We start from the raw sequence: 14,520 nt of genomic DNA, 5'->3' as shown, positions 1-14,520 counted from the left end.
ATTTGTTCCTTTTTTGACCTGCAAAATGATACCATCCATTAAACAAAACCATCACACAATCCAAACCATGAGGTTTTTTTTTTGATGCACCACTACAACTAGACCTGTACGATTTCACCTAAAAATAAATATTTTAACCCTTTTTATATATTAATAAAAGATTATTCCCCCATTTTTAAATACGTAAAAATGACCAAAAATTCAAAACAAGTTTTGCTTTTATATTAGCTAGCAATGCTAGCTAGCATTAGCTTAGAATTAAAGTGCAAAACATCTGCCTTGCACAAAATACTTCTGTAAATAAATGTAGTAGAACATTGTATGAGAGTGATAAATGGCAAGCTTAAAGCTTTTTTCGACTGTTAAAGATAAACATAACAACATTAATCAATAACTAAGACTAATAACGAACACATTGCCGACCAATTCCAATCTCTGACGGACACTGCAGAAACATAAAATTTGCTACATTCCATTATATTCGCAACACGTGTGATAGAGTCTTAAGATCTGTGGACCTGGAAGGTTACGATACAGGACCACACCTGGTCGAATCTAACCATCTGCACATCTAACCAATGACAGGTGAGCACCATGATGAGATTACGTAAATTTAAACTGCAAAATTACCCTCCTTTTAATCAATGATGAAAAAAAAATATTTCTTGCAAATGGACTGTTGAATTGCAACCATGGAACTGCTTCCTTCGGGATGGATGGATGGATGGATGGATGGATGGATGGATGGATGGATGGATGGATGGATGGATGGATGGATGGATGGATGGATGGATGGTAAATGTTAAAAAACATGTATGGAAACTCATGGGGCAAACTTACGTATCAGTCTTTTCCAATGTAAAAACTTGTGTATTAGTGTAGCTTTATGACTTTGAAAAGCAACCACTGTGATTGATACACTGTGTAACAAGCACTGCAAATAGCAATGCAATCATCATTGCAGTGATATTATTACTATTATTATTATTATTATTCACATTTTATTGCACAAGCATGTCATCGATACACAACAGGCAATTATGCATGTTTGCCAATCAAAGGCACTCAAAAGTACTCTGAATGATTGTGTGCAATTTCCCTCCGCTGCAACAGTCTAGATTAAATTGGCCCCTAATTCAAATGGTTGCACAGGTTGATGTTTTATCAGCGCCATTAAGCCAAAGCACTTGTAATCACAGCAAGGCGCAACACATTGTCGTGGACATTAGGTCTAATTGGATTTCTTCGGGGGTATCGTAGTAACAAGAGAAGGTTGAAAACAGTCTGCTTGAATACAGGTAAAAGCTTTTTTAAATTCTAAAATACTATACACAGGTCATAAACGTTTATGAACGTTTGCTAAATAGTATGACTTAAAGCATAGTATGGCTGGAGGAGGAACGACTGGTTCCATCAAGGTAACTTGACAGCAGTCATGTGTTTGTATGACACTTATAGAAGCTTTCCATTACGTTTCATCCGCCCGACTGTAAAAGTGGCCATGAGTTTGAGTCCCATTTCCAAACAAAACAAGGCATTATGTCACTTTTAAGCAATACATGATTGCAGACGTGATTATTGCTATAATAAAGTCATAATTTACAAGAAAATTCGGACCATCTCTGTATGCGTGTACATCTGCACAAAAATGTGCACTAATGCAAGCATAATGGAAATGTTATGAGACAAACTTTTAAAAAGTAACTTTTAGAACATTATCACACATTGAGATATTTATCATAACACTGCAAGGCCCACTAACATGACAGGTATTCTGAAGGAGTATAATTAGATCCTGTTTAAATTTGGGATTGTCAGCTTTGAAGTAATAGCACCCTACTTATTCTTTACATGTTTATGTTGTATTTGAACTAACCCTTCGCAGACACCAGTTGGTCAGCTTCCACAGTGAATGGTTCTAACTTCCAAGTGACACATGAGGTGCTGATGCGCGGACCGCTCAATGTAAACTGGATCAGATAGCATGTGGCCTGGCAAAACAACAATACAAGTGTGCTCATGTTAAATTTGTCTCAGCATGGCTGTAAACTTGCTATGCCCGACTCCAAATATGGGTAAAAGGTTAGGGGGAACTGTGAATGGCTTCTTAGATTGGCTGCTCCATTCATTCACAATGATTATATATTCTTTTCAAAAGACATTTGTTAATATGTAACTTGAGCAACTTTTACTGGAATTCTGTGAGTCCCACATGGACTACTATTGCAACAACAAACCCATGCAAGAGGTTGTCTTTCAAGTCGAACAAGCAGCCAACCCTGTCTAGCAAGGCACAAGCATATCTTGTGATTACTTTGTGTTGAGACTCCCCTACAGTTAAACATGATGCTTTTCTCTTCCACCACCAGTGTTGCGACATTCAACGAGCTTCATGCACATTAAACTTTCACAGGCAGGAGAAGTCTTCTGCCTGATGTGCTCTCATATCACATTGCAGGCTTGAATCATACGTCATCTCTAAAATACCCAGACAAACCACAATATGAAGCACAGTATCATAAAAGTAAAGTCATCATTTGAACCCTGCAAATTTGCACTAGTGGAATGGGAAGTGCATTCCAAAGTGGTTCACCCAGCCAGAATGCCGAACAGGTTTCTCTTGCGTAATACCTCTCTGAGGTACAGTACGTTCAGCAATGCTAAGAAATGATAGGTGGGACTCCTCGAAAGCACCCAGGTCCTAAATCTCCCATGGTTGCATTGCGCTCAGCCATCCTTGGCTCACACTTAAAAGAATTCCACGTGGTAGTGTTCAGGCAGATTTGAGGGCAGCAAAAAAAAAAAAAAACCTGATGATTTGACGTGTTCTTTTTGGTTGGAGGAGTGAACTGGTAAAGCTTTTCAGGTTCCAAGAAGAAACCTGACTCTGATGGATCATGTTACAACTTGAAAAAAAAAAAAAAGAAAAAAACTTGTGAAATGCAGTGCAATCAGATTCGGATCAAAATAACCCCGAACAGTTCAATCCAGAATGATGAATGATGCACAAAATGACTTGTTGCTAACCAAAACAGCTTGACCTTCAGATGTATGTAAAACATTTGAAAAGGAATGCTGTTGCTTGTGCAGTATGAAAGATGACCTGTAGACAAAGTCAATCTAAAAATGTTCTTTATAATGGAAATATTCTATGCGCCCGCACTTATCCAAACATTGTATTCTGATTAATATTGTGATTGTTAAATATGAAGTATTAATATGATATTATTATTAATATGCAGCAATAGTCAAAGGAGTTTATCCATGTCGTGGGCACGGCCATTTTGACACGTGAGTGGTTATCTGGGGCTCAATGACCAAATCACAGCTCAACTGCTTTCTGCATTTAATTGTGTGACATTTACTAGCTGCGTTGCGACTGTTACTTGATTGTTACCTGGTACCTTTTGACATACATTTTGCCCAGTGAAATAACTTAAACCACTGAATTAATTTAAACCACTTGAGCAATAAAGCCGCTATAAATTGTGATATCATTTTCATTTTTTGACATGCTGCTTTGCATGTTTATTTATTGAAACATTTTATCACTGTAAACCCACAGAAATTCGATGAAACATTTTGGTTAAATTTAAACTTGGGTTTCAGTCCACATTAACATCTGTGCTTTTGGATTGTATTGGATTTACATCAATAATTGTTCTATTGCTGAGAGAATGTGAATACTGATGTTTGCCAGCCCCAGATATTTTAGCATGTTTTAGTAATCATGCCAGCATTTAATATGACTGGATGCACTAAAACTAAGTTAGTCTCACAAGTCCAGAATGATATTTAAAATCAAAAGATACCTTATGGCTGCATTGGTAAGTCCCTGACAAAACATAAACAAAGATCCTTGATGATGTCTGACAAGCAAGCCAGTGAATGTGGCTTTTAATCACATACAGTAGATTATTGGTCTTGTCTAAAATGTGTTTTGGCATTAAGTATTTAGGGCACCAGATGACAAAGCTAGCACACTGGATATTGAGGCAAAGTTAATCCTGCTCTGTGCCTTATTTCCTTATTGTGGTGAAACAAAAACAGACACAATAGATTCCAAATATGAAAGAGCCATTCTATTTCTAAGAGCCATCTATTTTTACCGGGTTGTACCGTTTGGTTACGCGTGTTTTCGACGTTGATATTGTGAAAGTGTCAGTTTGGATTGACTTCTCTGTTTGAAAAGACTTTGACATTCCCAATTTAGAGTATGCAATAAATTTAACACGCATGATTCTGCACTGTGGGAGGACCCCCGAGTACTCGGAAAACGATGCAAACTCCACACAGCTCCGAGCAAAGCTTGAGATGCCGAGCTTCTGATGTGAAACATGCAAACGTTTATCAGCCGTGCAGCCCACTTGCAGTGTTGATAATGGTGTTCATTTTGGGTCGGGTGCTGTGTGTGTGTGTCATGGGGGAAAGTGAAGTGTCAGAAGCGCATAAGACTGGTTGGTACCTGGTTGGGGTCGTTGGCTTTGAACACGTGACAGGACATCTCCGCTTCGGGATTGTCGGGGTGGGCCCGCAGCAGGTAGGCAAAGTAGGTGAGGTCATTGCTGTTGTGCATGAAACGGGAGATGTGCTGCGCCTTGTGCTCGAAGATAAACACCGAATAGTTGTTGTTGGAGGATGAGGAAGAAGAAGAGGAGGAGGATGGCACGCAGCGCAGGAAGGGGCTGTGGAGCACCAGCTGCACCTCCCGCGGCTGCATGGCGGGGCCGCAGTCGCCCCGTTCGCTCCTCCGCCGGATCTCGGCCACCAGCCACGGCAGCATGGGCAGCGTGGTGCGGTGGTCCAGTACCGACCAACCGATATAGGTCAACGGGAACCGCTTGTCCGGCATGTGGCTGGCGTCCTTTTCGCCCGCGGGGGTCTCCATGATCGACAGTTGTGACATTTAAAACTTTTTGTCCCCAAAAATAAAAACGTTGCCACTGCCCAACGGCACAAACGTGGCTAATTGTCATGGAATAAAAATGATCACACAAGGACGCATTGATAGCTTCCTGTCTCCCTCGTCTCGTTTTTGTCCGGACCAAGCTTGCAAGCTAGAAAACGTGGCTCAGGAGTGCGCCAATGTAAACACAAGACTGTGCTTACTTTCTCCAGGGGCGCGGCGGACTCATCACAATCCGGCTGCACACGAACCCATCCGTCAGCGGCCACATGTCGATTCTTCTTTAAAAGACAGCCAAATCGTTGTTTCAAAGGGCCGTCTTTCCTCTTGTCTCGCTTTCCTTCCACGCAGCGTCTTGCAGGAGGAAGGCGGAGCGGCCCATGCGCCTCCACGACCCACCCATTCACAGCACATGTGCAAGCTTTAGGGGTGGGGCCTCCGTGTGGAGAAACGTGACAGCGCAGAAACATAACAGTACCTTTCCAGGGAGTGTGTCTCCTTCCGTGTCGGGGTGTCCCACTGGGCGCCTCTCTAGAGACCCCGGATTTTAATTTTGTGAATCAATCACATTTTCCATTGCAGCAGAGGTCATTCCAAAACTGGATGACTAATAGGGCAAACATTTTCGAAAAACAAACATGTAATTTATATTTCATTAGTTTTCAGGGGGGGTACTATACCATCAAGTAATTTCATTTATCAAGCTTGGCTTTCAGAGGCACATTTATTAATTATATTATCGCATGTATGTTGCTGTTTCACCCAGTCATGTTACTGAAAAAGAAAACACACCGGTATTTCAAAATTTGTGAAATGAACCCTTCTCAATTAAATAACCAAGGTTACGTTTTAATACTGACTTCATAGTAGTATTACTGTAATCATTACAAAAGCAGTATTGCAAGGAACAATTTTGTAAACTCATATTAGGTTTTTACTAAAGCATGCATGCTCACTGTTTTCGCTGATATGCTAAACTGGTCAAAAGAGGACAACATTTATATTAATTTTTAGTTTAAAACAAGTTAGAGGGTAGGACTGGTTTTTGAGTGGCACATTCCATTATGGCACAGCATATTGTAAAAATATGGAAAATTCAGATCTTGCTCATCTGGTAGGTAAAGAGCTCATTTGAGGGGCGATTTGGCTCAGTGGTAGTGTGGTCATCTCGCAACTCAAAGGTTGTGGGTTTGATCCCGAGCCATTTTGACCATGTCAAAATATTCATGAACAAGATAAAACACCCCCCTTTTTCCTGATGCTGCCTCACCAGTAAATGAATAGTAAAGTAAGTAAAGGACTTTGAGAGCCTTGTAAATGGGAAAAAGTGTCATATTGGTTAAGACCAATTACAATATAACTGTGGCAGCGTTTTTATTTTCGCAACCTCAATATTCCAGCTCAGGTTATATTTGATATGTACATTGATTGTCAAAAGGCAGGAAGCGGGGAACTGAGCCTGGTTGGCATTTTAAATTACAGGCACTTTTTCTACAGCTAACATGAGGACCACATGTTTCTTTATAAAGTCAATGGATTATTTTGTATTTTATTTTAATTCCAGAAGGGCCCTCTTCAAGCAACTTACATGTTAACTGCATGGGGGGACCTTAGACCCCCACTCCACACCCACTACGTGCTAAGAATCCAAGGCTCTCTAAAAATAGCAGCTGCAACCTTATCAGCGAAGACATGAGAGCACTGGAGCTTACCAAACTGGCTGCTTGCTTTATCCTTCGCAAATATTGCCATAACAAAAGAGCAGGCGTTTTATATGCTTGTACCTTTTAGGTTTGACACAAAGACAGTCAAAACTGTAGACTTCTTATCAGAAAGGATAGCCTTAATGATAGTTTGACCCTAAAAATAAACCACCACAAATTATGATCTCTACGGAGGCCCTGAATTATAAATCACACAAATAAAAACTAAACAAACTAAGGTAATCCAAAACAAAAACACCTTATAAGAGTACGAGAACACAAGAAAAAAGTACTTATATTTTTTATTATATATATATATATATATATATATATATATATATATATATATATATATATATATATATATATATATATATATATATATATATATATATATATATATATACTTAAAAAGGAACACACAAGAAAAAAAATCTATTTTTTTTCCGTTTTAGTTTTTTTTTTTCTATGTTTACAATTTCTTGCTGACAATCAGTAGTTGAGACGCTCTAACACTTAGCTGTGTTATTGATGAACAGATAATTTCGGGCCAAAATGTTCTGCTCATCAACAACTACGTGAAACAAAGTGGCTGCTTCTCAACTACTGGCTTGTCTGCAAGAATTTGTAAACGTTGGAAAAACAAACTAAAACAGAAAAAAATAAATATACCAGCAGTACTTGAACCAATCATGGTGAAGTTCCAGATGCAAGCACACGAGTTGATGCTTAAACCGCAACACCAATTTAGATCATTAACATTATCATGAACAATGATACAACTTAATAAGAAGCAATGGCAGCAACAAAAACGTTTGACTCGCTTGAAGCAATCATTTGCTCCCCCCCCCCCCCCCCCAACCACTTTCATAGGGAAAAATTAGTATGCTCGTTTTTTCTTGCGTGCTTTTTTTCTTGTGTACTTCCACCCCCGAGTGCCACCGTAGATCTGAAATCATTTTACAATGTTAACTTTGAAAGCAAATGGCTTACATTTCTTTGATTTCTAGAAAATGCGCGACTCGGTGAAAGTATGGTGCTAAATTTATTATCGTCACAACCATCGCGGAGTAGGAACCTGTGTAACGTGTCTTCGCAATAAAGTTCCCAACTATAATGTATATGATACGTACATTTATGGTAAACTTAAGATTCTTAAAATTATTACTCCTTAACATGTTGGATGCATTGTGACTCCGTATCATTGCTGCCTCTCACAGGCCAATTTTTTTTTTTTTTTTGGTACAACACAGATCTGCTTTCCATTGTACATTATATCTGACAAATGCAAAAAGTCCTCAAATTACAAGCAATTCCACCCATAAAATGTACCACAGCCATACAAGGACAGAAACGGTGTTATTTTTTAATTTTCTGATCTGCAGACCTTCTTTTAGAGCAGTAGTGAATTACACAAAAAATGACAATAAACTGAAGCATTTTACTTTAAATTGGCATCAAACTATAATAGTCACTCTCCAAATGTAAGTTCAGCACCTTTCCGCACTACTGCTTTCGAGGAAGGGATGCAAAATTCCTCAGATTCCTTTTCAAGGTAAAAGTACAACTTGACTTTACATAGCAGAATGTCCACTCTCCGTCTAGCAAACTCGTGTGATGAACTAAGAAAAGGGAGTCCTTTTCAACATTTTCTGCCTGGTTCAATGTCAATTGGTATGTAAATGTGGGCGAAAGAACACCCTACGTATTTCTGTAGTACTATCAGAGGAATGTGGGAGACTGGCACACTGATGCCGATACTTAGACATAAAACAAAAATTGACAGTAAAAGGTATTAAGAGATGTATTTACATAAGAAATAAAGGGATTTTATATCGTAACCAATCCAGTGAGAAATGTCTTTTCAGTTGTTTGACCTACTAATAATATGTGTTCTCACACAAGGACTGTACTATTTAATCGGCAGGGCTAAAATTCCAATAAAAACACGTTTTCTTTCATTTCAACAAGTATCCTATCTCTATTATCTCACACAAGGACTGTACTATTTAATCGGCAGGGCTAAAATTCCAATAAAAACATGTTTTCTTTCATTTCAACAAGTATCCTATCTCTATTACCCACCCAAACAGGCCACGCCTCTGTTATTTTGGCTGTTTTTAAAAACAGGGGAAAAAAAGGGATAATACATCAAGTGCTGATATCCTTTGACGATGAATGCCATGTTCTGTGCAGAGATATCAAATGACGGCCAATTTGTTATTTCGTAAATACATGCATGGAAATAGGTCATTTTATATAAACTATATGGTACCCAAAGCACTTTAGAAATCCTCATGTTTTCAATGTTCAAACATTTATTCAATCTGACTAATAATAAAGCGAAAAACAAAACTCTTGAATCTTGAAATGTGCATATGTGTTTAAGGAATGCAAGAAATGTGATGTCACTGCAAATAGTGAATGAAGCAGTAAAACATTGTTGAATAATGTGAAAATGGAATTCAACAGTAAAAGCTGGCATGTTCAGTCATATAGTCTCCATGACAGCTGCCAGCTCCTTCATTTGTTTGTGAAAGTTCTGTGAAGAAACAAAACGTGAAGTCATTTTAGCAATAGCATAGCGACATAAAGAATACAGTATTTATTAATCTCAGTGGAAACCTGAAATTGCGGGACAGTCATCTCAAAAGCCTTTTGGCTGATCTGGCCAGACGGCTCAGCAATCTTCAACAAAATGGTCACAAAGGGCGAATTGAGAGAGCGGCAGGTGTCGGAGCTCACCGCCATACCCAGCTTCCACTGTATGTCCACAAGCTTCAAACAGCAATAATGTAAGCATGCAAATTCACAAGTTGGACCTGGTAAAAAGAGCCAGACCACTATATTGTGATGAGATTACCCGGCCGACGCTGAGCAAATCCTGGGCTGTCTGCTGGACTTGCACCGATGCCCCATGTTCACTCCACAAGCTGTGGAGCACCTGAATCAAGGAACAGACAAACAGCTTTATTTCAGAATGAATTATGTAGCATTTGTATCCCCCCAAAATTAGTATTACCATTGTTTTCTGATAAGAGAAGGAAGGCATTTTTCAATTAGTGGAAGCCAATAATTTGGAAATACGCTATTTTTAAGATAGTACTATGCCACTTCTAAATACATCTCATCTAGGTGTGTATGACTGGATTTTTATTTTTTGCTTTGCTTGATCAAGTCTGTCTGATTTATTTTTTTATGCCACAGTGTGATTTATTTATAAAGTGAAATTCATAACCATAGCATGTAAAGTAGTCCATCAATAACACTTGCTGTCCTGACTTTGTAATTAATACAATACTGGCAATGCATTTTTGTTTAAATTTGTCTTGAATTGTATGTTAATCATGGGGTGAGTTGCAGTCAATCTGCAAGCTGATTTCTTATTGCACACATTTTTACGGTCTTTGTGTCCACTTCTGCTAACTAAATTTGATATGTTTTGAGTACATATCTAGCAGTCATCTCAACATTTGATGAAAGGCAACAAACCTGGAGAGAAGCTTTGGACCACTTCTTACTGCCTTCTTCTAGGCTTGACACAAGGTCGTCTGCAGACAATTTGCTTTTCCCAGCAGACCTGTAAATTATAAAATATTATCTTTCTGCTTCTTCACATACACTGTTTATATATCTGTGCCACTACAGGCAATAATACCTGAACGTTAACAAGAGGAATCTGACGATGCCCTGTAGATCTTCATGGTCAAGTGTGACTCCGGCTCTCTGAAATATCTGGACATAGCATAATATAGCACTGTGTGTCACAAATAGACGCCATGCACAGGTTACACTTGGTGTATTTGCTCACATTAGAAATTTCTGCGACGTCAATTCCCTTTGTCAGCCCTTGCAGATAACGCAGGATGTGTTGGCACTGGAATTACAAATAATTTAAGATTTTAAGTACATGTTCTGCTTCAGGTTCGTTAAACTCAGTTATTAACAGCCAGACTTATTTTTTTGTGCCGTCTACTTACATGCTCTGCCAACAAATTTGGAGTGAGTCTGCAGATGTTCTCCACAAATGTGTCTGTACCTTACAAGCATTGACAAAGTGAACATCGGCGTTTACAATAGACTCACATAGTATAGTTACAGCGTTATCCTAGAGTTGTGCTAAGCTAACGCTATTGAAGAAAATGTCACAACCACTCGTATGTAACACAAAGCGATTGCGACTCTCACACTTAGGTTGAATGGCAACTACGATTTCCACACAAATTAAATAATATTTAGTTGACACACCAGCGGAGTGTTCTACCGATGGCATCATCGGAGTCCAGGCTCAGCTTTGCTCATAAATGTTTTTGAAGTGTCGGTGATTATGATGTGACCAAATGCAGAGGCGCAAACCACTTCCGGGTCGTGACGAGGTTCATTTACTGTGGTCACAAACTCGAGGTTTTTATAAAACAAAAAACAACGTAATTCGAAACGTTATATTAGGGAGCGTTGTCAATTCTGAGTGTGCAAAATCATGACGGCATTCTAAAATGCAACATACTTCCAAACCCCAATGTTTACGCAACAATTTTATATCGCGTTACAGACTATCCCTTAATACTTTTTAGACAATGGCGCCCCTGTTTGACGTCTGTACGTAAATGCAACACATTATGAATATTACATGGCTATATGTGTAATAATTTCAAGGCGTTTTTCTACATTCTTTTGATTAAAAAACTGTTTAAATGTTTATTTTTAGTAATATGATTATTACATGTCAATTAATAGCTGCATGGCACGTTATTCAGATGCAAAAGACAATGTGTATCGAAAGTCCGCCTCCATTTCTGGAACGCTTAATTCTGTGGGTGGCAATGAGTGTTTTCAATGTTAGAAAAAGCAAATGAATTTGGTGATGGATAGAAATTATACAACTATTCAACGTTTAAATATTGTACTTAATCAAAGTACTGTATTTTACAAGAGTAGATTTGTAAATATTTATGTAGTTTCATGTACAACAACACGAACTCCCCCCTCAAACACTGTTAAAAGGCAATGACGTTTCCCGACGCGGAAGCGGAGCCCGGCTGTCAAACTCGCTTGGGAAAATCCAGTTTCTGCTTCTTTTTTTGCAAAGAAACTGACATTTAAAGATGAGCACCCCAACCTGGTTGCCCCTGGAGGCTAATCCTGAAGTACGTATTGTTGTTGGTTCTTTCCTTAGATTTTAGACTCATTTGCCTGTCAAGAAAACACAAAACATGTGCAGACTGGCTACTTAGTGCTAGCAATCAGAACAAAAGCTAACAGCCTTATAGTTGTTGTCAGAATATTTACGATTTTTTAGATAATGTTTCTGTTTTTTATTTTGTCGTTTCAGGTAATGACGAAGGTGAGTGTGGCCCTGAATACACTAATTTGTTGACAAACAAGTTGAAAATTGACCCAAATTGTGCATTAAAGCCATACACAGCGAAGTTGCTTTCAATGACTACAATTTTTTTTTCGAATATTTGGCACCCCATGAATGACATCATACGAAGTCAAAGTTAATCGTTGTCTGCCTAGTTTGTCACCTCCCTGGGCATGAAGCAAAGCTGGCAGTTTGTAGACGTGTATGGATTGGATCCAGATATGCTGAGCATGGTGCCAAGACCAGTGTGTGCTGTGTTGCTTCTCTTCCCTATCACAGAAAGGGTACATCCACTTACAGATTTAGACTTGCACAGTGGAGCTGGTGAATTAATCTATTGATAAAACAAGGTAGTTATAATATTTTTTTTCAAATAGTATGAAACATTCAAGCAAGAAGAGGAGGAGAGACTGAAGAGTCAGCAGCAGGAAGTGTCCCCCGACGTCTATTTCATGAAGCAAACGATTGGCAATGCATGCGGGACAATAGGACTAATTCATGCCGTGGCCAACAACATGGAACGCTTGGAATTTGGTAAATTGTCATTGCACTACCTAAACCATAGCAGTTCAACATGAAGACATGAACCTTCTTTAGATAGAAAATGTGAACAGAACCCAAATTACACATCTAATTTCTGCACGCTGTGAACGCCTAGCTGTGAGTCACACATTCCTATTACTCCTCTACCATGTTGACCATACTATATATGTACGTATATGTTTTTAAGAGTCTCACTCATTCCTGAAGAAGTTTGTTGATCGCACCAGTAAATTGAGTCCAAAAGAGAAAGCTGTCTTCCTGGAGAAAGATGAGGTACTCCAGAAAGGAACATTAAGATATGAAACATTAGCATTACAATCTACTAACAAGTACTCCTTCTGTTTATCATCAGAGTATATGTGTCACACATGAATCAAGTGCACAGGAGGGACAGACTGAGGTGTGTTGCTTGTTTTGGTCATGACTTGCATTTGGATGGAAAGCATGCTGTGTTGTTAATATTATTTCTATTTATTTATTATTTTACTTTTGCAGGCACCAAGCTTAGACGAAAAAGTCAACCTTCACTTTATAGCTTTCGTGAACGTGGGAGGGCAGCTGTATGAATTAGGTAAGTTAAATTCGGCATTGAATGCCCCTTAACTTATTAAAAAAACAAATATGTGGCATTTATAAAACACAAAATTGGACTTGAGTGCATTGGCTATCCAAGGCTTTATCTATCTATCTATCTATCTATCTATCTATCTATCTATCTATCTATCTATCTATCTATCTATCTATCTATCTATCTATCTATCTATCTATCTATCTATCTATCTATCTATCTATCTATCTATCTATCTATCTATCTATCTATCTATCTATCTATCTATCTATCTATCTATCTATCTATCTATCTATCTATCTATCTATCTATCTATCTATCTATCTATTTTTATTTTTTTATTTTTTTATTGTATTTTTTGCCATCCGTATTCCAAACAAAGAAGCACCCTCAATAAGTTTTTTGGTTAAGGGCAGAAGAAAAATATATTTTCTAGATACAGTATATTCTATATGAATAGAACTTTTTTTTTTTTTTTTTTTTACATTTTATATAACTTATTTACGCTTAAATAGTCTTGACATGACACTCGCTAAGCTTGTTTTTTTTGAACGACTGAGTCATTGCAGTTACTATCATTAAAGTTCAGTGTAAAAGTCCAACTTTTACAGTTTTTTTTAAAGTTCAGTGTAAAAGTCCAACTTTTACAGTTTTTTTTTTTTTTTTAAGTATAGATAATACGACAGTTTCTTTTTTCATAATTTCCAATGGTAACAATTACTAATGAATCAAATGGTTTTCCCCACACTACTGGCTTGAGTTTTCATCTAATTTCCCTTAATTTTTTTCCCTCACCCAGATGGTCGCAAACTCTTCCCAATTCTTCATGGAAAAACAACGGAAGATACTCTCCTTGAGGTGAGATGGTGCCAAATAAAGGAAAAAATATGGTGGTGTTGTCAAAGCCAAAAGATTTCAAAGCCAAACTTCTCTTCAATCCAGGATGCTTTAGAGGTTTGTAAGACCTTCATGGCCCGTGACCCAGAGGAGGTCCGTTTCAACATCATCGCCCTCTCCAAAGATTCTTACTGAGGTGATCCCATGAGTGGAGGGAACATTTTTACTGCCAAAACATTCTCAAGTGCTGGCTTTATCTGCAACTTCAACATAGCTCAGCTACTGATTCGCGGAAAGCTAATGAACTTTTTTCAATTAAAACATAAAAACACTTCTTCATTTTGCCGTAGAGGGATGAGATTCTTCTCTGGTGACACTTCAAGCGCTTGCTTGTTGTCGCAGTAAAATGTTTACAAAATTGAGCACAGTTTTCACCGTGTTGGAGCCGGTTTTGGTCACCAAAGGTGATATTTTGAAGCGCTGGCGAATCAAACTTGTGTCCTTCAGGGTGCTAAGTCAAGACACAGTGTTTTTGTGAATGGAGCCCACTGTTTTTTGTTATCATCTAACACACTTCTCAATTAAAAGCTAAAATCTA

General features: G+C 38.3%; 3 protein-coding genes across 5 annotated transcripts in view; 1 reads left to right on the top strand and 2 right to left on the bottom strand.

Annotated features, from left to right (window-relative positions):
* The window catches only part of tbc1d4 (TBC1 domain family, member 4), a 40,326-nt gene extending 35,065 nt beyond the window's left edge, over positions 1 to 5,261 (bottom strand). For both annotated transcript variants that reach the window (XM_088415730.1, XM_088415731.1), the window contains exon 1: positions 4,466 to 5,261. In XM_088415730.1, the coding sequence (XP_088271856.1) occupies positions 4,466 to 4,906 (441 nt within the window). In that variant the 5' untranslated portion in view covers positions 4,907 to 5,261. The remainder of the gene's footprint in view (positions 1 to 4,465) is intronic.
* Positions 5,262 to 7,961: 2,700 nt separating this feature from the next.
* commd6 (COMM domain containing 6) lies at positions 7,962 to 11,127 on the bottom strand. Of its 2 annotated transcripts, none has more exons than XM_088415371.1 (8): positions 10,858 to 11,127; positions 10,590 to 10,642; positions 10,421 to 10,486; positions 10,268 to 10,344; positions 10,102 to 10,189; positions 9,473 to 9,553; positions 9,235 to 9,387; positions 7,962 to 9,151 (listed from the first exon to the last, which is right to left on the bottom strand). In XM_088415371.1, the coding sequence occupies exons 1-8, from the start codon at positions 10,883 to 10,885 to the stop codon at positions 9,101 to 9,103; spliced, it is 597 nt and encodes a 198-aa protein (XP_088271497.1). In that variant the 5' UTR covers positions 10,886 to 11,127; the 3' UTR covers positions 7,962 to 9,100. The 2 variants fall into 2 exon arrangements, with proteins under 2 accessions (XP_088271497.1, XP_088271496.1); XM_088415370.1 differs by having other exon boundaries at positions 10,590 to 10,648; positions 10,858 to 11,123.
* Positions 11,128 to 11,627: 500 nt separating this feature from the next.
* Positions 11,628 to 14,520, top strand: uchl3 (ubiquitin carboxyl-terminal esterase L3 (ubiquitin thiolesterase)). The gene is made up of 8 exons (XM_088415410.1): positions 11,628 to 11,756; positions 12,130 to 12,258; positions 12,352 to 12,508; positions 12,705 to 12,790; positions 12,870 to 12,917; positions 13,013 to 13,088; positions 13,885 to 13,943; positions 14,028 to 14,520. The coding sequence occupies exons 1-8, from the start codon at positions 11,715 to 11,717 to the stop codon at positions 14,115 to 14,117; spliced, it is 687 nt and encodes a 228-aa protein (XP_088271536.1). The 5' UTR covers positions 11,628 to 11,714; the 3' UTR covers positions 14,118 to 14,520.

The sequence above is a fragment of the Hippichthys cyanospilos genome, chromosome 5 (assembly GCF_059441005.1).
Source record: "Hippichthys cyanospilos isolate Australia breed blue-spotted pipefish chromosome 5, RoL_Hcya_1.0, whole genome shotgun sequence".
NCBI classification, from domain to species: Eukaryota; Metazoa; Chordata; class Actinopteri; order Syngnathiformes; family Syngnathidae; genus Hippichthys; species Hippichthys cyanospilos.
Note: the sequence above shows the minus strand (reverse complement) of the source record. Positions and strands in the feature narration are given on the sequence as shown.

What these genes read in the sequence shown, in the direction of transcription:
- uchl3 (XM_088415410.1), top strand. Translation starts at nt 11,715, where the DNA reads ATGAGCACCCCAACCTGGTTGCCCCTGGAGGCTAATCCTGAA. An exon ending in TCTTCCCTATCACAGAAAGG is followed by an intron (nt 12,259 to 12,351) that starts GTACATCCACTT and finishes TTTTTCAAATAG; the next exon opens with TATGAAACATTCAAGCAAGA. An exon ending in AGGGCAGCTGTATGAATTAG is followed by an intron (nt 13,089 to 13,884) that starts GTAAGTTAAATT and finishes TCCCTCACCCAG; the next exon opens with ATGGTCGCAAACTCTTCCCA.
- commd6 (XM_088415370.1), bottom strand. Translation starts at nt 10,885, where the DNA reads ATGATGCCATCGGTAGAACACTCCGCTG. An exon ending in ACGTCGCAGAAATTTCTAAT is followed by an intron (nt 10,345 to 10,420) that starts GTGAGCAAATAC and finishes TGCTATGTCCAG; the next exon opens with ATATTTCAGAGAGCCGGAGT. An exon ending in TGACTGTCCCGCAATTTCAG is followed by an intron (nt 9,152 to 9,234) that starts GTTTCCACTGAG and finishes GTTTCTTCACAG; the next exon opens with AACTTTCACAAACAAATGAA.